Source organism: Eulemur rufifrons, chromosome 24, assembly GCF_041146395.1.
Source record: "Eulemur rufifrons isolate Redbay chromosome 24, OSU_ERuf_1, whole genome shotgun sequence".
Classification (NCBI taxonomy): Eukaryota; Metazoa; Chordata; class Mammalia; order Primates; family Lemuridae; genus Eulemur; species Eulemur rufifrons.
Genome location: NC_091006.1, coordinates 21,607,675 through 21,629,823, shown reverse-complemented (window position 1 = coordinate 21,629,823; position 22,149 = coordinate 21,607,675). Strand labels below are relative to the sequence as shown.

Genomic DNA, 22,149 nt, shown 5'->3' with positions numbered 1-22,149 from the left:
AGTCAGAGAGTGTGTTTTATTAATCCTTTGCATCCTCAGAGTCTAGTAAATGCTTAGTATATAGTGGACACTCAATAAATTTTGAGCATGAATGAAAAACTAGGTGTCACTACTTAAAAATAAGCATGAAATGTTCTTTTGTGGATAATGCCCTGTCAGCAAGAACGGTGTTGTTCTTAAATAAATAGTACATGTGTTGATGCCAGGGCAATGTTTGCTTTTAGATACCATCATTCCTGACATGCATTTTTTGCCAGTTTTCCATGTACCTGCAGAGAGAAGTTTGGACTCATCAATACAGCCATTTGCCTTTAAGACATTGATTATGGAGAGGCTAATTTATATAATTTTAAGGCATGAATAAATAAATAGTGTAAATATAAAAATGAAAATGAAATGGTTATTGTATGTATTTTATCTAGTAATTTAAGCTGTTGGTGTTAAATATACTGGATATGTTGTTAATATAACTGAATCAGAAACATATCTGAAGCAGAATGTCGTTATCAATACAATATGCTATTGAAATTAATTCTTTATTCTATTTGAATGCATATTTTCATTGTAACACATTGTTGTTAAATGAACTATTTTTGCAAACCAAACTTTCAAACTGATGTATATTATCCTAACAAAAGAATTTTATTCTTTTCAATATCCATATCATGAAAAATTAATTTTGAACGATTCAATGCTTATATAACCCAATACTATTTAAAAATCATTCTGAAAGTATTTACATTATATAGTTTATTATAATTAGACTAGAGATGAATTTCTGTTAAAAAAGGTGAACATCTGCCAATTATTTATTGGATATATTTCTTAATTGTTACAATTTTTTTCTTGATCAAATAATCCATTTCTTGCTGTTAGCACATACATAGTTGCTTGAAAACCTCATGAGAATTCCAATACTTAAATTCCAAGGTTCAACTGGGTAACAGGTCAGGGAAGCATTAGCTAAGAACCGGCACTGGGAAATTATAAAACATCTCACAAATTCTAATTTAGAAGACATCAGAGAGAAAAAAAATTTACCTTTTAATGAAAACATTCTACACTTGATCTACTAAAATTTCAACATAGGAATATTTTAGTTATACAGGCTTTGTTGTTTTACAGGAAGCATTCATTGGGTGTCGGGCAGATGGGAGCGGGGAGGAGGGGATGGGTATATACACATCTAATGGGTGCGGTTCGCACCATCTAGGGGATGGACATGCTTGAAGCTCTGCCTCGGGTGGGGCAAAGGCAATTATGTGCCATCTAAACATTTGTACCCCCATAATATGCTGAAATAAAAAAATTTTTTTAAAGTTCATTTTTGTAACTTTAAATTTCTTTTGTGTATTAAGTCTCTCGAATTGCATTTGAAAAAAATATAGAGTATGAATAGACTAAGCAGTGCATTCATTTGTTTGATTTCCATCTGTAGCTATCATTATGAGACAGGAATTGCTATTATTAATTTCAATTTATATGTTTATAGATTCTGTTTGTTCATTTAGGATGAATCATTAAGCATGGATTGTAGGCATTCGCTATCTTGCGCTTGAAAAAACTGATAAAAAGATACGGGAATGTCTCATTTTATTACTATGGTTTAGACAAGTTTAAGTGACCTTTTCATTTCTTAAAAATGTTAAGCTGAACTTGCTAGAGAGTGATGCTTGAGGAGCAATGTGTGGCTTAGGAATGAACAAGCTCTCAAACTTGGATCCCAATTGCCTAACTTGATATATTCTTTCCTAACACTCAGGCCCTTTTCTCATTCTATGACTGTCACATTGAAAACAAGGAAACAGAATGTTCAAGGCAGAAGGATCCTTAAAGTTAATTTAGTCCAACTTGATCCCTGGGGCACGAGGTTATATATCAATTTGCATGTCCAAGTCTGCAACTAGAAACTGACACTGAACTGAATTAAACTGCGTGTCAAGAACTGAGAAATTTTAAGTAAATGGTTAGGAAATTTGAGTGCAGTTAGATATAAAATTCCAGAGGCCCAGCGTAACATGAAGAAAGGGTGGAAAAAGGGACCCTTTTGCCATGGGAGCTTTGGGGGCAGAGGAACTTTAAGATGGAACAAGCCAAAGATGGTGACCTATTGTGGTTTTATGATGTAAACTGTCTCCTCCCTGTCCCCTGTGAAATTTTCAGCCAATTCTTTATTTTTCACTAATTCAAGTGGGTATTTTGGACGGATGGCTTATGGAGGGAGACGAGGGGACAATTGATGTTTACATTGCAATTTTTTATTAGAAATGCCTGTATAAGTTTATACATTTTGGGCAGTTTTCTTTTTTTATTGGGAAATGTATCTTTATAAGTGAATAAAACATTAAATTGCTGATTCTGTTTCAGTTGGTTAGTTTGATGGTTAGCAATATTTTTCTTTTCTACCCTTCTGTATTTTTTAGAAAGCAGTCCAGGCCCTACATGATAGGTAGGTTCTGCGTATCTTCATTTTATGGTAGAAAGAATACTAAGAAAAGATTTTCCCGTCCCCAATTTTCTCTCCAAATGAATCCAGATTTCTGTATTTTGGAATGACTTTGGGTTAAGGAGTTGTTTCTAGAAAGTCTCTTGTTAAAATACTTAGGATATTACTAGACATTGTTGTCATATTTTCATGAATACGTTTCACTCTATTTCCAAGAGGAGAATCAGGAGTAATCATCTATCACGGCAATCATGGTGGGAGACGGCATAAAGGCTGAACCAAATGGATTGGCAGATGGAGGGCAAGGCTGGTTTGAATAACGTGGTGAGAAACTTCAGAAATCCAGAGGGTAGTAAAAGGGTATAGTTTAAGATTATGATTAGGGTGGCCAGAAAATGAGTGACTATCCAAAGAGATAACTCATCTTCAAAACTGTACCTTTTCTATCCTGTATAAATAAATGCAAAACAAAGCACAAAAGGGATATAAAGGCTTAGGTTTAATTCTCAGATATATTTATATTTCAATCGAGGTATTTTTTTTCTTTTCTCAATGATCAGTATATTATTAATCTTTTCAAAGAAAATAATTTTAACTACCCTTTATTTTTAAACTTCTTCCACAAAAACACTGCAATATCATCAGAGCTATTTTTCTATTTATTAAATACTTAGAAATGAGATTCTCTAAACCATATTTATAACTCTTAGTTTAAATATTTGCATTTACTTTCATGCCAGAGTCCTTTGGTGACTGACTAAACATAGAGTTTAAAAGCCTGACGAACAGGATAGTTAGAAATAACTAACAATTATGTGGTTTTATTTCACTCAGTGTAGAATGTACGTGTAGAATTAATGCCAGAGGTTTTCAGAAAAAAATAGAGATTCTTAATTTGGGAATCCACAAAATGCAAATGTTCTAGTGTTTCTTATTAACTAAGATTAATTTTAAGCATGCAAGATAGTGTTAAGACAAATATTTTATTTTACCAACTGTTTACTAATCTTTAATTAGGATACACACATGCAAAACACCTTATTGGTATTGTAAGGAAAGAGTCTTTCAGGTGTTGTCAATTTTGTATTTAAAGCTATGGGATCATCATTAAATATAGGAAAATCAATTCAAAGTTTCTATTCAGTCATAATGAATTTGAATTTTGGGGTGGGCTTTTTGTATTTATCAATGTATTACAAGATAATATTGCAGTACAAAGCAGATAGACTAATATTATTCTTTTCATCTGTTAAGTAAAAAAAATGCACAAAGTCTATATGTGAATGACAAAGGCCTGAACTTGTGAATTAGTAATACAATTATATTTAACGATAAGGATTTGTATTCGCATAGGCCTTCTCCATAGATCCATGTCAGGAAAAGGCTGGCGTTGGTCACTGACTTCAAATAAACAGTGCCCACTCTTTCTAGGAAGTTAAAATTTGACATAATTTATCCAAGAAAGAATTATTTTCTCTAGAAAGTTAGAATAGTTTCCTTTTTTTTTCCCAACGTAAGCTTCCTGGCTTTATCAAAGATGTTTTTTTCCAGTGGAAATAATTTCACAGACAGACATTCTTTTATTTCTGTTCATTTGTGTCCTGAAAGACTAGTTTGGTATTCCCTTCCAGGACTCTTTTGAATTGTAAAAAAAAAAAATTCTATCTATCTGTCTATCACATAGCATCCATTTTCTCCTCTGTGCTTGATTATTTCATTATTATAGTACTCATTCCTGAAGATAAAATAACATAAAATAAGACCATAGAAAATAAATTTCTTTCATTATAAGACTGAATAGGAAAAATAATGCTTCTCTTGAATATTTATTAGTCTCTGTGCCTCTATGTGCCACAGGGCAATTTGACTGACAATTTTGACTGACTCAGTTATTTAATTAAGTAAAATAACCAGCTTGATATTAATTATTGTATAGGAGAAAGTCATTTTTCCTACTGGTTGAAATCAGTAGTTCATCTTCAGAGCAAAAGGGCAGAGGTAGAATAGTCCTTTAGAAGTAGAGATCAGAACATTGAGTGGGGAGAATGGGAAAGGAAGATTTTAAAAACGTTTAAAACATTATCTTTACTTTGCTTTGTTTTTAGAAATAATGGTTAATTTTTTCTGAAATTTAAAGTAACATTAAAGAAGTGGCTGCAAATTTTCTATTTATTAAAAGGAAGAAAAGAAAAGAAGTATGAAACATGGAGGGAAAGAATCCTCTGCCTGGTAAAGAAGGTCTAGGGTTCTCATAACCTGTAGAGGTGAATCAGGGATCAACCTGTATATATCGTATATACGTATATATCGTACATATCATGTATATTGTGATGGCAAAGATCATCATCACTGTCATTTGGGTCCATTTTCCTCCTCTTCTCTTCTTAACTGAAAATCCCATGAAAAATATTGGATCTAAGCATCCTACCTCTGGGCCTGAATCACATGTGGGACAGAGCCGGGATGGAAACATGGAACTTCTAAATATCTCTTTTAGTTGCTATTGTTGCTATGGCTTTTTCTCAGTTTGCATCTAAGGCAAAATGGTTCAGACAGAATGGTTTCAGAAGAATGAAAAAGACATGGAAGCCTTATAATGTGTGTTTGTGTGTGTACAAATTTTTCATTTTTTATTACCTACAGACAAAAGCACACTTGAAATTAGTAATAGATGCAATTTGGGACTTAGCTCCTTTACTATGTCTTTCCAAGCAAACTCATTGATTTGGTTACATTTTTGCAAACATTGAAAACTAAAATGTTCAAATGGGAAACTGCAGATAAAGACCATGGTAATGAATAATAGGTACAAATCGTTTAAACTCTTATGTAAAATTTGATAAGATGTTTTGCATGACTTTAATGAATTGGCAAGGTCTTGTGAAGAAAGCAGTTCCAGATGGCAAATATACGCAAGCGATTTAGTCAAACAATTTTTTTGGCAAGTGTATTATGAATTTTGTAATCAGCTGGGAGCCAATGAAATGCAAAGATGAGGCTAGTTAATAATCTACAATTATTGGTTAAAGAAGTATATTAGTGCTAATTTCCCTCCATTTCTCCTATCTTTTCTCTTCTATCAAACCCACAAGCCTTTGGCACAATGAAGTGGGTAACCTTTATTTCCCTTCTCTTTCTCTTCAGCTCTGCTTATTCCAGGGGCGTGTTTCGTCGAGATACACGTAAGAATTTTATTTTTCTATTGTTCAATTTTTCTTTTCTTTTCTTAGTAAAAGAAAGTTTTAGTAAACCTTATATCTTTAAAGAATTAAATTTTCCTTTAGCCTTTAGTTGTAGAATGTGATGATGTTTTGTATTGATGAACCCTTATAAGGTTATCTTAATATATTTCAAACATCTTAGGAAAAAATGTTGAGAATTGTTTGATGATCATAATTTTCTTTTGCACATAAAGGAACTTTAGGCACAGTGACTTAAACTTCACAGAATAGAGCTGAAAATAGAATTCAAAGGCCTATCCATTGTGCCATGCTTTATTAAAAAACACAAAACTTGTGTTGTTAATCTTATAAATAAATAGAACTTGTTATTTATACGTTTTTTATTTCAGACTGTCTTCTCAGTAGCTATTAATAGATACTACAAGAACATTAGATCTAACTAAGTTTGAATATAAAGCTATAAGTATTTAATAATTTCTAAAATAGAATGATTAGTGATTGAATAATTCTGTTTAAATACATAAGAAATAGTTCACCATCATTCTAAAATTTGCTGTAGGAATCAGAGCCTGATATTTTGGAGCAAATGAATAACCTGAATCAAATGGAAAGAAATATAAAAAGTAGCATCATAACTTGTTGTTCTTTAAGTATGCAAACAAATCTTTTGTTTTGTCTTTCTCTCCCCCAAGACAAGAGTGAACTTGCTCATCGGTTTAATGATTTGGGAGAAGGAAATTTCAAAGCCCTGTAAGTTAAAAATATTGAAGAATCAAATTGAATGTTTCTAATAGCATTGGTTATTACTCCAAAGTCCTTGTGTTCCCCTGTCATCAGAGTACAGACTCTATAACAGTGCTGTCCAATAGAATTTTCTGTATTGGTGAAAATATTTTGTATCACTGCTGTTCAATATGGTAGCCACTGAACATACGTGGATATTGAATACTTTAAATAAGGCAAATATAATACAGGAATGAAAATTTAAATTGCATTTAATTTTAATTAATTTAAATTCATGTAATCCCATGTGGCTAGTGGCTACTGTATTGGACAGTGCAGCTCTGGGACTCTTATACCACCTGCATGGTGAAAAGGACTTTAATATATGGTTCTTTTGGCAGCTCACTTACTAAATCCTCTCTCTATAGCAAATAGCCCTGTGGTTTCTAGGCAACATTTTAGTATCTTCTTAATCTAGCAAAAAATGAGAAAATAGTTTGCTTTTTTAAAGGTCAATCTCATCCTACAGCCTAATTCAAAGAGGTGTGTGGGGTTGTTTTTGTTTTAAAGAACTCAAAGGACTTATGCAATGCCTAGTCTTGATGATTAGATCTATTTAGTTTCCAGTTTGCTTTCTTGCTCTCTGTGCGAACATCTACTGACACACACATACATATACTTCCAACATTGAATCAATACATAACCTCTTTGCCTAGGAAGATTTATATGCCTGGTTAGGTTGCAGATAGTACCTGATATAGACAGGCTTTCTGGATAATAGTAAAAAAGATGCATAAAATATAGAACATAGACACATATATGATTTGCTTTCTAGCATAGCAACCTGTTTTATATTAAAGTTTTATTATGCTACATTTTTCTCTGTCCTTTGTTTCAGGGTATTGGTTACCTTTTCTCAGTTTCTTCAGAAGTGCCCCTTTGAAGATCATGTAAAATTAGTGAATGAAGTAACTGAGTTTGCAAAAACATGTGTTGCTGATGAATCAGCTGAAAATTGTGACAAATCACTTGTAAGTACATTCTAATTTTGAAGACGCTTCCTTCTCTTCTAAGTAATCCCAGGCATTTCAAAGGAAAAAAAAACCTTCTTTTTAAAATTTCTCGATTATTATTAAATGATCAGATTTGTAAGCAACACTCAAAAGTTGCTTATCGACTGATAAGCCATTGTTTCTTCTGAGGTAGAGATGCTCTAGCTCTGCTGACAGTTTTCAAAAACATTTTTTCATTGAGATCACACACAACGGTCATAGTGTATTTAAAATAAATGGCAGTTTGTCATTTGTAAAAATATCTTTTCAAAATTTGGAGTTTGGCTTCTTTCATAGAGGCTCATAGTGATAGAATATTTTTATTAATTTTATTTTGTTGTGGTAAAGATACTTAACAACATGAGATCTACCCTCTTAAATTTTTAAGTGTACAATACATTATTGTTGACTGTAGGTACAATGTTATGTAGCTTATTCATCTTGCTTTATTGAAATTTTATGCCTGTTGATTAGTGGCTCTCTATTTCTTCTTCCCCCTGGCCCCTGGCAACTATCAGGTACATTCTTTGATTCTATGAATTTGACTATTTTAGATATCTCATATAAGTGGAATCATGCAGTATTTGTCTTTTTGTGATTGGCTTATTTTACTTAGCATAATATCCTCAAAATTCATGCATATTGTTGCACATTGCAGAATTCCCTTCTTTTTAAGGCTGAGTGGTATTCCATTGTATGTGTGTACCACATTTTTTTTATCCACTCATTTGTTGATAGGTATATAGGTTGTTTTCACATCTTGGCTATTGTGAATGGCCCTACAACAAACATAGGAGTGCTATTGTCTCTTAGAGATGATAGCCTGGTTTTTACAGTCAGAAAACACCAATTGATTTCTATGCTAATTTTGTTACCTGGGTGCAATAACAGAACAGCTATACACTCCTCATTTTAGGGATATTCATATTTTTACATACAATAATAAAGCAAGGTACTCAGTTATTTTGAAGAACTTTGAACTTACGGTATTTCCAGATAGGTCTCAGTTTTAAATGGTATCTACTAAAAAATTAGACCCCTCAAAAACGAGCAGATCAAATGAGAAACTATCTGAAACCCTTTTCTCCCCAGTGTGAATTCACCTGCTACTTAGAAGTTTATTTCCCCTTGATTTTTGTTATAACGATTACTCTCCTAGACTTCAGTGTCAGGTCTGGAAATAAGAGTGACATAAAATTGCTGAAAGCTATTGATTGCCTTTTTGCCCTTCTGTTTTATCCACCATAAGCAATAGCGTGACAGTTAATTCTTATGAAAATTACACAAAGATGGTCAAATCAAGAGAAACTCTATGAAGCTTGGGACTGGGAGAAGGGGAATAGATTATTATATGATTTCCTAACCAAGCTTTACAAGAATGTTAAATTTCCTCTGCTATCCTTTGACGGTAAAGAAAATAAAGTACTGTCCTGCAATTTGAAGGCGGCTCTCTTCCATTTAGCATACTCTTTTGGGAGATAAATTATGCACAGTTGCAAGTCTTCGTGAAAAATATGGTGAAATGGCTGACTGCTGCGCAAAGCAAGAACCCGAGAGAAACCAGTGCTTCCTGGACCACAAGGAAGACAACCCAGACCTCCCTCCACTGGTGAGACTAGAGGCCGACGTTATGTGCGCCAGCTTTCAGGAAAATGAAAATAAGTTCTTGGGAGTGTAAGTAATCAGATGTTTATCCTTCAACATTAAAAATTATTGAATAAATCCATAGGCCAATTATCATCACAAAAAATAGTTTCAACATTAAGACTTGGAAGTATTCTTATGATGATTTTTTTAAAAAGCAATATTTGATACCACAAAATTCTACACAACAAAAAAATATGATTAAAGATCTTTTGGATTTCATTGAAACAGCATGTGATCCACATGAAATATTTGAGATGAACATATTTTTAAATATTGTGAAGATACATATATATAGTTATAGAGTTATTCTCAGAATTGATTTCATGTTAGCAACATTATATCATCAAAATTTAACCATTTATATACACACATACACACACACACACACACACACTTAATTTTCCCTTCACTGACTTAAAAATTGACAAACACAAGACTACCATGTGCAAATTGAGCTCATTTGGTTAATTAGATATCTTTAGGTTTTGGAGGCTCTGGGGAGAATGTTGATTACAATTGTTTCTGTAATACTAGCTCCTGTTAAAAAATGACTGCCTGTTTTTCTTTTTCAAAATTTAGTTACTTATATGAAATTGCCAGAAGACATCCTTACTTTTATGGCCCAGAACTCCTTTTCTTCGCTGAAAGATATAAACATGCCTTTGCAGAATGCTGTCAAGCTGATGATAAAGCTGCCTGCTTGTTTCCAAAGGTAATGCCTAAAAGAAGAATAGAAGAACCAGTTCATAACCCAACCTCAGATTTTGACCACCTTATGGCTAGATTTAGGGAAGCTAAGTCTCTGATACAAACTTCTCTTCATGGTCAAAAAAAGCCTTCCTCGCTCTTATCTCCTCCAAAAGATCTTTTGTCCTCTGTGAAGGCCTCTGATATCCTCATTTCTCTTTCTAAGATTTGCCAATGGTGATCTGACAGAGGGAGTCAATATGCCTGTGTCTAAACATCTCACCAGTTTTTTATGGTGGTAATCACTACAGTGAAATACAGAAACTCATTTGTCAAATTGCACAGCAAGGGGCACAGTTTCTGTTATCTTCCCATAAATCTATTTATTGGGGCAGGAATTCAAAGTAGAGAATTTTACTGCATCTGGAAGCGAGGGTTCATACATCCATTTCATAAATACGTATTATGATGTGCTTTATTCTCTTTACTGATGTTACAAGAGTGGGTAGAGGAGGGACTGAAGTGACTAATACACAAAATTGCAAAGTCAGCAAAGTCACATTCCCTGGGATATTAGTGTGTTCTGTTCTCCCATTTCTCCTTCCAGGGCCCTTTTCCCTGACAATGCCTCCAGCTGGTTTCTAGCTACCTAGAGGCCCCTGCTATGATCAGACTAATTTTTCCTTTCCTTATACAGCAAAATAATTATTTGCCAAATGGAGTACTTGGGAATTTAGGCATAAATTATCTCTTTAAAATTTAATTTGGCATAGTCTCATCTGAGCTTATGAAAGGATGTTTAGAATTTTTCTTTTCTAATTGTTCCAAAATTATTCCTTTTTGTAGCTTGATGCTTTGAAGGAGGAGGGAATGCTTGCATCTGCCAAACAGAGATTCAAGTGCAGCAGTCTCCAGAAATTCGGAGATAGAGCTTTCAAAGCATGGTGAATATTTTTTTTTAATGTAGTTTGTATCTTTATCATGGCATAAATGATGATTCAGTTGACACAATTGTCAATTTATATGGCATTTTACAAAGTGCTTTCAAATAAATCTTTCTGGTTTTCTAAAAGGTAGAAATTTAGAAAAAGTTAAAAATCAGAACATCAATGACAATTTTACATTTTTTCTAAGCAGTCAAGAATTTAGAGGAAGCTATCTTTTTTGTCCTAAAAAAAGGACAGATATTTAAGTCCCATTTATTTATAAAGACTGAAAATCTTATTCTAATAGTCTATTATTTTTATAGTAGTCAGGATCTTTTATTCAATTTTATCTTTCTCCCCAATGATCTGAAAGTGGCAGTTTATTCTTTTTTGCCCTGATAATTAAATTATGCCCTGAAAATTCAATTCAGTCAGCAACTAAGTTGAAGTCTTCTAATTTTCTCATAGCTCCAACTCCGCTCATAATCTCATATTTTTTCCTGGGCCTCTGTTTTTACATTACTTAGCTGGTTCTGGGAGCATACTTTAATATCTGAGCCAGGAAAAATACTATGCCCTCTCCCTACCCCCTAACCCCTCACCTGCTAGTCCACAACAAATCAACACAAATAGGAGATAAAATGAAAATAATAGACATCATGCATGCTCTCTGGAAACTTTCTGTTGAACTATATTTGCCCATCATTCCTACCATTTAAAATCACCAAAAGCAACCAAATTGATAAATGAAACAATCCCATCATGAAATGCTAAACAGGCTATGATTGATTCTGGTAAAGAAATCTCTCCTTCATCAGATTTAGGTAACTCTGAAATGATCAGGCAAAGAACAAGGAAATCAGCCTTGTACCTCTTGGCATGGTGTAGAGACTGTGCTAGATCTTTCCTGGTAAAAGACTGATCAATGAAAACACCTTAATTCTGTAGAAGTTACGAAATTTCTTTTCTCAGAGACCTTTAGAAGTCAGGAAGAATGTGTTTTAATTGAGCAAAAAGATAACTGGAATTAGTGTGGTACTTCCTCCATTATAAAATGCTTTCATAGGTGTTATCTAATTTAATCTTCAAACAGTCCTTTGATTTAGCATGTCGTTGTGACACTGCAGAGGCTGAAGCCAAGAGACTAAGTGATTTGCTCAGGATCCTACTGCTAATAAGTGATATAGCCAGATCTTCAGGTCAGATTTGGCCTCCAAACTGGATGCCCCTCAAGGAGCCTCTTGCTCCTTTTAGAATTCCTTTTTGATTTCTGCTTTTGTGACTTGCTAGATTTCTATCCACCACACATACCTCTTAAATGGATAATTCTGCCCTAAATAAAAAAGATAACCATTTGGTTCCAAAGTAGTATTAAAACAAAAACTAGTGAATTTTAAAAATTTATTTCTGGCTCAATATGATGGCTCATGCCTGTCATCCCTGCACTTTGGGAGGCCAAGGCAGGAGGATTGCTTGAGGACAGGAGTTTTGAGACCAGCCTGGGCAACATAACAAGACCCTGTCCTTACTAAAACAAAAACAAAAACAAACAAACAAACAAAAAAACACCACATGTGGTGGTGCACACCTGTAGTCTTGGGTAGTCTGGAGAATGAGATGGTTGGATTGCTTGAGCCCAGGAGTCCAAGGTTGCAGTGAGCTCTGATGACAACACTGTGTGACAGTGTGAGACTCGGTCTAAAGAAAAAAAAAAAATTCTATATGTTTGTCTTGAAATTTTTTGTTAGAAATAGTATTTTCCTACTGCTTTCACATAAAATATTGAATGATAATATTTTGATGGGGGGATTTTCTTTTTAGGGCAGTAGCTCGCTTGAGCCAAAGATTTCCCAAAGCTGAGTTTGCAGAAGTTTCCAAGTTAGTGCAAGACCTTCTCAAAATCCACACGGAATGCTGTCATGGCGACCTGCTTGAATGTGCAGATGACAGGGTAAGGTGTCATCCATATGCTCTTTGGTAGCTTGCGTGCTTAAGTTGGTAGAATGGATTCATTTTGTATCATTGGTGACAGCTGATGGTGGGTTAAGATTGTCTTCTGTGCTCCCATTTGCTCTGTCCCCAACCTTTCCCTGCCTTGCAGCACTTTTTTTTTAAACCTGGCCATTCTCATTACTAAATGACCTCATAAACCTGTTCATTGATTTGTAAACCTTTTCCTTCACACTCCCACTGTGAACAAGGGCTTAAACTGAAGGAGAACAGCTGGCAGATAGACTTCTAAGATTTCAGGGGGAGGTGGGTGGGGTTGGAGAAGGGCTGCTCCCTGCAGAGACATTTAGAAATGATGTATTTTCCCCCCTCTATATTCTCTCCCTTAATTGACTCTCTATGTTGAATACACAAATATTTAGCATGATAATCTCTTTTCCCCAAACTTATAATATTTTCTCTTGTTCTTTAAATATTAAAACTATGATCAAACACTAGAATCCTAATCTCTCGTGACACTTTCTGGAAAATTTAAGGTAGATATTTGATACATGTAAGCAGGGCCTGTGACTATGATCTTGACTCATTTTTCAAAAACTACTCATACTTTATGTAGTTTTTTTTGGTTTCAAAATATCTGCACTTAATTTGAGGGGAATATTTGGAATTTATGAAAAAAACTTAAATCCCTTAACAGCAGAAATATGAACTCAATAAATAACTGAAAAGAGCACCTGTTACTAGTGATTTTAAATCAACAGAGGAATGTTTTAGTGTCTCAGAGTCTCCAGGTTTAGGAGCAGACTGACAATATGTTTACAGAAGGCACGTTGGTGTAGATATGTTCTTAGGATACAATCCATGTGTTCTGCTAACATAATAAAGGTCTGAGGAGAAAGTGTAGCAATGCCAATTTATGTTGTACAATTTCTATCACCCTGCTCCTAGGCCGACCTTGCCAAGTACATGTGTGAACATCAAGATTCACTGTCCTCTAAACTGAAGGAATGCTGTGATAAGCCTGTCTTGGAAAAATCCCACTGCCTTGCTCATGTGGAAAATGATGAGGCACCTGCTGACTTGACCCCATTAGCTGATGATTTTGTTGAGGATAAGGAAGTTTGCAAAAACTATGCTGAGGCAAAAGATGTCTTCCTGGGCACGTAAGTCGACAAGGAATTATTCTTTCATAGCTGTTATATGGCCTCACCACTTAGAAAGACATGCTAGGCTTTTCTTTGAAGTTGCTACAATTCCCATGTTGCACAGAACGCTTCTTCATCCTGCTCTCTCCCAGCACTTAAACATTTTCAATATAGTTAATTAGTTTAAAACGTAGTCATAAAATAATATATACTCATGGCAAAAGCACAAATGTTCCTTACTTTTTAGGGAGATTTGTGGAAATACCTCTAGAAATGTTTGATGTGTATATAAATTATATAATTAATTAATTAATTAAAAAAGGGCATTTCTTGAACATCTATATGTGTGTGAATATATATTGCCTATCTATCATCAACTATTTATCTATCTAATCTATATAATGGTAGCAAAGATGTGTAAAAAGAAGTATGGGGTCTGACACCAGGTGCTTTGTATTTAGTTGAAGAGACCAGAAGTTCAGTAGTGTGGCAAGGCAGTATGGTAGGAAATGACAAAGTAAATGATTATATATTCTCAGTAAGTGTAGTGATAAACTTTGCATTTTTGTTGTTGGATTATGACAGTTTGCTATGCACTAAATAATATTTAATAAAATTATGTTCTCTATAAGATTTCACTCATATGGACAAGAAAAAGAAAATTTTAAGAATATATTTCTATTCACCTGTCAGAATCTTTTTGAGGTGTAGTTCAAATCCAACAAAATAGACATAAAAATGACAGGTATCATTCATCAAACATTTACTATGGCAATGTGTATTTTGCATAGATTATGTCATGTATTTCTCACAATTCACCATATGAGACAGATACAATTATTATCTCTATTCCCCAAAGGAGGAAACTAAGGTTCTGATAATTTCAACAATTGCCTGGGTGATATAGTAAAATAAGCGGCAGAGCCAGGAATGGAGCCCAGACACATTTAACTGTGGACTCCCACCTTCGTAGCCACTAAGCTTTGCTGAGTGCGGTTTAGTTAAATTCAGACCTTTGAAATGTGAGTTACTCTTGAGGTTAGTTATGTGATTTTTCTTGCTCATCTGTCCAACAAAAATTTTTCTCTTAATTAGGTTTTTATATGAATATTCAAGAAGGCACACTGATTACTCTCCCTTAATGCTACTAAGAGTTGCCAAGGTATACGAAGCCACGCTGGAGAAGTGCTGTGCCACCGCTGATCCCCATGAATGCTATGCCAAAGTGGTAGGTGTCTTGCAGGAAAAAAAAATGTAGCTCTTCGACTGATGATTCCAACAACGAGAAAGCAAAATCATGCAAGCATGTAAAATGCTATGTAGTATGATTTAGATCTTTTCTTAAGGTGGTTTCAATTCTGTGCTCTTAAACATTATAGGAAAAATAGCCTTAAATAGAATGATTAATAAAATTTAGAATAGTTAGAGAAGAAAGATCAGAAGAGAACAATCTCTAATTTTTACAAAAGCTTGACCATGTTTTTTCTCTTTTTCACATTCCTGAGAATAAAATAATATAAAGTAAATTGAAGTGTTAGTTAAACGAGATTTAACTTAGACATAAAAAGAGTTAACCTGATTCTGAGGTTTATGAAGTTCTAGAATAAAAATCTTAAGTGAGGTTGTAGAATCTATTCCTTTAGAATATTTTCAAAATTTTTTTGAGAAGGTTTAGGAATAGTTCTTCAAGAAATTAAGTTAGGAGAGGAAATTTGTTTTGGAGGATTTTTAGGGTCTCTACTAGTGTACGTGATGGTTTCCAAACTATTCGGAATAAGAGAAAAGTCATTCTTTCCTCTACCAAAAAGCTACTTTATGCCAGGCCCCACGGTGCAACCAACGACCAAGGTAAAATCTCTCATTTTGGAGCACTCAGGACCCAACTGGAAAGGTGGCCTAATAATAATAATACTTGTAATTATAGCCACCACTTACGGAACTTTTACTATATACCAGGTACTGTTTAATTTCATTAGTGTAACTGGTTTACGGAGCAGTTCTGTGAGGTGAGTATCATCTTTGCCCCTACTTTCAAGATGAAGAATCTGAAGTTTGGAGATGGTAAGTAAAGTTGCCCAATTGGAAAATGAATTTGATGGCCTGGCTCAAATGCTAGCCCTTGAACCACGTACGCGATGCAGCCTCACCAAGTAAAACGAGCAGCTCGAATGTACTGTGACAGATGGAGCTCTGAAGATCTATTCTTGTGGCTTTGGACAGAAAAGAAGAAAGGATCTTGTTCTGACTAGAGGGGTGAAAAACCACCTGCATCTGATCCTCAGTTGGAATCACACAACTCTTTTATGTTTCAGTTCGATGAATTTCAGCCTCTTGTGGAACAGCCGCAGAAATTAGTCAAACAAAACTGTGACCTCTTTGAGAGTCTTGGAGAGTATGGCTTCCAGAATGCGTAAGTATTTTTGTTCCTTTACTGATTTTTTTTCTTGAGCAATTTGTAATTACTTAGGACTTACTATATAGCCACCTAGCATAGGACTTTTAATAATAAAAATACAGTATATATATTTTAATCACTCTTTGTCAAGAAAGACTGGAGAGGAGAGATAAAATAAGTTGATGGGATGGAGAGACCTATATTTGAATTCAGTCTAAAAAATTGGTTTCTTGAAACTGGGAGCATGGGGCCAGGTGCGGTGGCTCTTGGCTGTAATCCTAGCACTCTGGGAGGCCAAGGCAGGAGGATTGCTCGAGGTCAGGAGTTCAAGACCAGCCTGAGCAAAAGTTAGACCTCCATCTCTACTAAAAATAGAAAAATTAGCTGGGCATTGTGGCATGCGCATGTAGTCCCAGCTACTCGGGAGGCTGAGGCAAGAGGATTGCTTGAGCCCAGGAGTTTGAGGTTGTGTGAGCTAGACTGACACCATGGCACTCTACTCAGGGCAACAGAGTGAGACTCTGTCTCAAAAAAAAAAAAAAGAAAAAAAAAAAAGAAAGAAAGAAACTGGGAGTATGTAGATAGGCTGGGAGGGTAAATGCCAAACTTGGTATGTTGGAACTGGGAATGTGCATTGAAGGTTAAGGGATAGTTTATGGGCAAATAAAACATAGCAATATTTTACAGAGCAAGAACTAGTAGACCTTGAACACTAGTGGCTCAAAAAGTAATACATAAGTTGAACACGAAAATATGATATAATAGATTTAGATACATATATGAATATTAGATTCATCATGGTCTATTTGGGAGGCATTAGATGTTTGGAAGATGCATCTAGTCTTTGGTCATTACTATCTTTTTGTCCTATGGAATTTCCCTCCCTAAAAGATAGACAGAATGGCCTGCTGGACTAATGTCCCAATTCCATAGAGCCTTATCTATGGAGATAAAGACAGGAGGGACATATGATTCAGTAGATATTTATTGTGCAGGTCATATACATAGTTGGCACTCTTCTAACTTGGATGTTAGGAATAACAACAGTGAACAAGATAGTCTCTTCCCTTGAAAAGATTATAGTCACACATTGACTTTAATGGTGATTGGCATTCTTAATAATGATTTATTACATACTAGGTACCGTACTGGTTAATTGCTTAATTTATTCCTTTTAATTTAATCCTTGCACCATCCCTATTGAGTCAGATATATTCCTCCCATTTTTCACCTGTATTTTTCAAGTTTAGGACAGCGCTGACATTTATTAAGCTCTCAATAGGTTTAATTGAAAGAAAGAAGCACCTAATAAATATATCAATGCCACTGAATTATAATACGGTAACTCATTTTCCTAAGATTATATGGTACAGGCAGAATTTAAAGCCAGATTTAAATAGTTGCTCAGGATAACGTCTTCCCCCTCATACTATCCCACCACTCTGCAAATGGAGATAATTTGATGAATGAAAAATAAGAACATTGTAGTTGATTTGGGCCAAGTTTTCTCTGTTTGGTTTACTGTGTTAGAAAAAGACAGTCTCTTGCCTGGCTGAAAACGCATGGCCTCTTTTCTTACAGGTTGCTAGTTCGTTACACCAGGAAAGTACCTCAAGTGTCGACTCCAAGTCTTGTGGAGGTTTCAAGAAGCCTAGGAAAAGTGGGCAGCAGGTGTTGTAAGCTGGATGAATCAAAAAGGTTGCCCTGTACTGAAGACCATGTGAGTATTTTTAAAATATAATAAAGTTAATAATGATGACTTTTTGCTTTTAGATATCGACAAAGCTACCTTTCAGAAGCAGGGGTGGATTAACGTGTGTGTGTGTGTGTGTGTGTGTGTGTGTGCATGTGTGTGCATGTGTGTGAATATGGTAGTGGTAGCCGGGACTTGGTCACCTATATTATCCTGACTATTAAGATGAAGGTTTAGATTAGATCCCAAAGGTGATAAATTATTTCGAAAAAAATCCATGCATTTTCAGGGTTCCATGCCGGTGTTTTCTAAGTTTTCACTTTTTTTGTGGGTCTCTTCTTTAATGTATCAGTATAAGACTATTTCCTCCATACTCCAACACATATCTCAGGACGTATCACCTCAAATTATTTTCATCGATTATTTTCTCCAATGTATCATTCCTAAAATGTAGATATTTTAATTAAAAGAGAGAAGACTTAAAAGTCTTTATTTGCAGTTCTAAGGATAAATAAATCACTTCCTCAAATCACTTTGGATTCAATGTTGCTAGTTAAAATATAACACTTCTTTTGGTGCATTGGAAAATAAAGGTTCATGGAAAACTTTCAGCTTTGCTTCTTTTGAATTTCTGTTCTCTGCCCATTCTTTAGCTGTCTTTGGTGCTGAACCGGTTGTGTGTGTTGCACGAGAAGACACCAGTGAGTGAGAAAGTCACCAAATGCTGCACAGGATCCTTGGCAAATAGGCGACCGTGCTTCAGCGATCTGGAAGCCGATGAAACATACGTTCCCAAAGAATTTAATGCTGAAACATTCACCTTCCACGCAGATTTTTGCACACTTTCTGACAAGGAAAAACAAGTCAAGAAACAATTGTGAGGAGTATTTCATTACTGCATGTGTTTGTCTTGATAGTGAAAACTGTCAATTGAAATGAGCAACTTTTTCCAAAGTAGTAATATTTCTTAGGGAGAAGTATTTGAGGATATTGCTCTTATTTAGCTGATAAAAGAATCAAGAATAAAATAAATAATTTTTTTTCTTAGCAAAAAACCTATATTATAATCTTGCCAACAAATCATTCAAAGTAGTATTGTGGATGAAAGCCATAGTAAAATAACATCTTAGGCCATGTCCAATAGAAAAAGCTGAACAATGAACTGATGGATTTGTGTAGATAGTAAATTAGTTAGTAGGAATCATAGGCTAATTTATTTGGGGGCATAAATGGTTATTTTATGTTTGCTCTGTGGTGACCCCACAGATGAGACAAACCCCCAAATGTGATTTTTAAGAATGAGACTTGGATGAAAAACTCGAAATGGGAATTCTGAGGTTCAACTTTCTATTGCCGTCCCAAGAGGTTAGAATTGCAGGAAATTTAGCAACAGAAAGTTGCTATCATCTCTGGTTGGTTATAGTCATGGTCCAGACAAAAGAGTAATGTTGCAAAACCTACCGTGCCCACACAACTTTCTCTCTGGCATAGTTGTCTTTGGAGATGTCAATGAAAGAGAACCACCAGGTCCCATGAGTTTGGATAATCTTTTTTATAGCCTCACCACTATTGACTTTGGGGCAAATTTCAAAGACCAAAAAGAAAGATTCTCAGATGAGAAAATTTCAAAATAACGTTCAAGATAATTAAGTTTTAAAGGATCATTTTTATCTTTTAAATAAGTGTAAAATTCAATGTGACAGGTTACTTTCAAAATCTGAATAACATATAAATGCAATGACATAATCCTTTCTAGAAATTAACTGAATAGAGATTTACTGACATTGTATAAGATGTTGAACAATTTACACTGATTATTTCATTTGATCCTCCCACCAACCCTATGAAGGTGAATTTTTTTATCCTCATTATACAGACAAGGATATTGAGGTTTATAATCGTATGTATCTAGGCCTCAGACTCAGAGTTGCCTGTCTCTAAGACTTATAATCTTAAATGATGGCACTACCATCCCTACTATCTCTATATTCCTTTATGTCGGTAACCTTTTTCCTGTTGTTTTTTTCTTTTTCCATTCAAATGTAGTGCACTTGCTGAGCTCGTGAAACACAAACCCAAGGCAACAGATGATCAGCTGAAAACTGTCATGGCAGATTTCGCAGCTTTTGTAGAAAAGTGCTGTAAGGCAGACGATAAGGAGGCCTGCTTTGCTGAGGAGGTACTGGAGTTGACTTCATTTTAATATGTCTAATTTCCATTTTTGTGCATTTAGTTAGGCTAGGGTTTAGAAATTTATATATCTGAGAACACCCTATACATGTGGGACAGGGATCATATTCTACATACAGTTGTCGTACAAAATGACCAGAATAGTTGTTGGTTTTTATCTCCTGCTGCACTGTGGCATATTATTATATTTATGTTTATAACGCATGTTCTGTTTCCAAATTTGTGACGCTTATGAAAATTGATGGAGATATTTATAAGATCTGAAATCTTTTTGATCATTAAACCAAAACATTAATTTATTTAAACATTTTCTTGAAAAGTGGTGTTTGTGATTTGGTTGATTTTACAGGATAGTGGAGAAATTTACATTTAAATGTCTAAATCATTTAATATTAACCCCAATGGTCTGACAGTAATCTTTTTATTCCATTGGGGCCAACAAATGTCCGTGAGCTTCCTTCTAGAGATGATAGTAGTAAATTGCAGTTAAAGGATGTGATGCATGTGAAATCAATTTGCAATTACCAATGGCTATATAAGTACTAATCTTTTATCCTAATAGTAATGCTAGTATTTTCCTAACATTCATCATTTCTTTGTATTCAGGGTCCAAAACTTGTTGCTACAGCTCAAGCTGCATTAGCCTAAAAACATCAGAATTACAAGCATTTCAGGTAACTATATTTGGACTTTTAAAAAAATTATAATAGTTATTACTAAAATAGCAAAGATTGACTGACTATTGCCAAGAGCCATACAGACCAGCACCAATTATTCCTCTAAGCTCTTTATACATATTAACTTTTTAAATTCTCAAAATAGTGAGTGAGTTGGGTACCATTATTTATTCCCATTTTGTACATGAGAAAATGAAGGTACAGATCAAGGCATAGGTCAAGTAATTTTCAAAAGGGCCACCCAGGTAGTGAGAGGTGGAGCCAAAATTCTAAATTCAAACCAGAATTTCAGGGTTAACCATTGTCCTATTTGGACTCATATGAAAGTAAGTAACGGCTCAGCAGGGCAATATTCCAGGTATCAGGCTGAATCATATGAAAGAGTATTTTTGTCGGTTAAAAACAGTTGAATAGCAGAGATTTCACGTTTTTCAACCTAGTAGCTCAACAAATCCATTCCGCTGGAGGATACAATGCATCTGTGATCGTTATAGTGAATAACATGATGCTAAATTTCCAGTTTGTCAACGTGCTGAGCTTTAATACAATTTCTTATCTTATGACAAAAGGGCCCACTTTAAAATGTAGGTGTTTGAACATAAACATGTTTTACCCGTTTTGTTTGTAGCATTTTTGGGAGAACTAAAAATAGAATAATACAAAGTTTTTAAAAACAAGCTGTTCAACTACTTCTTAACATGAATTATTTTCATATTTTCCAAACTGACTGTGACGTCTATTCCACTATTAGGTTTTAACTTACTCTTTGCCCATGTGATGATACCTACATATTCTGCATTTGGGCAAGGAAGCAACTTGGAAGCTCCACAAATTTGGTTGTTTCAAAATGTGATTTGTTTTATTACCAAGTGGAAAGATTTTCTTTCTAGGGTTCTAACTTTGAGAAGATATCTTTTTGTTTGTAATAATTTAGGTACAAAGTAGGTATTAAGTAAATAATTCCAAAGAGTGATGAGGAAAAGCCTCTGACTTTGAAGCCTGAGGAGTCTAATGGCACCAGTGATAAAGAGGGGACTGCACAGCATTTCTTGGTGTGGCTCCTTTGCTAGCCCAACAGAAGGAGAATTCAGCTCTCATAAGTCTAGGACAGGCCTAAACTGTTTCCACTGGTGACAATTGCAGAAAGACAATCTAAACAATTTGGCCTTTATTTTGATAGACTTGAAAAAGACATACCATTTTACAAGTAGCACTTACATTTTTCCTTTTGTTTTTCAGCCTACTCTGAGAATAAGAGAAAGAGAAATGAAGAGCTTATTCATGTGTTTTTCTTTTCTGTTGGTGTAAAGCCAACACCCTGTCTAAGCAACATAAATTTCTTTAAACATTTTGCCTCTTTTCTCTCTGCTGCAAGTAATAAAAAATGAAAATAATCTACTATAATGGTCCAGGACTATTATTTTTCAAAGGGGTGT

General features: G+C 34.7%; 1 protein-coding gene across 1 annotated transcript; it reads left to right on the top strand.

The window, feature by feature from the left end:
- Positions 1-5,516: 5,516 nt before the first annotated feature.
- On the top strand, positions 5,517-22,111 carry ALB (albumin). The gene is made up of 15 exons (XM_069458219.1): positions 5,517-5,628; positions 6,321-6,378; positions 7,250-7,382; positions 8,866-9,077; positions 9,630-9,762; positions 10,584-10,681; positions 12,485-12,614; positions 13,562-13,776; positions 14,854-14,986; positions 16,071-16,168; positions 17,735-17,873; positions 18,500-18,723; positions 19,893-20,025; positions 20,643-20,710; positions 21,953-22,111. The coding sequence occupies exons 1-14, from the start codon at positions 5,550-5,552 to the stop codon at positions 20,682-20,684; spliced, it is 1,827 nt and encodes a 608-aa protein (XP_069314320.1). The 5' UTR covers positions 5,517-5,549; the 3' UTR covers positions 20,685-20,710; positions 21,953-22,111.
- The last annotated feature ends 38 nt before the right edge of the window (positions 22,112-22,149 follow it).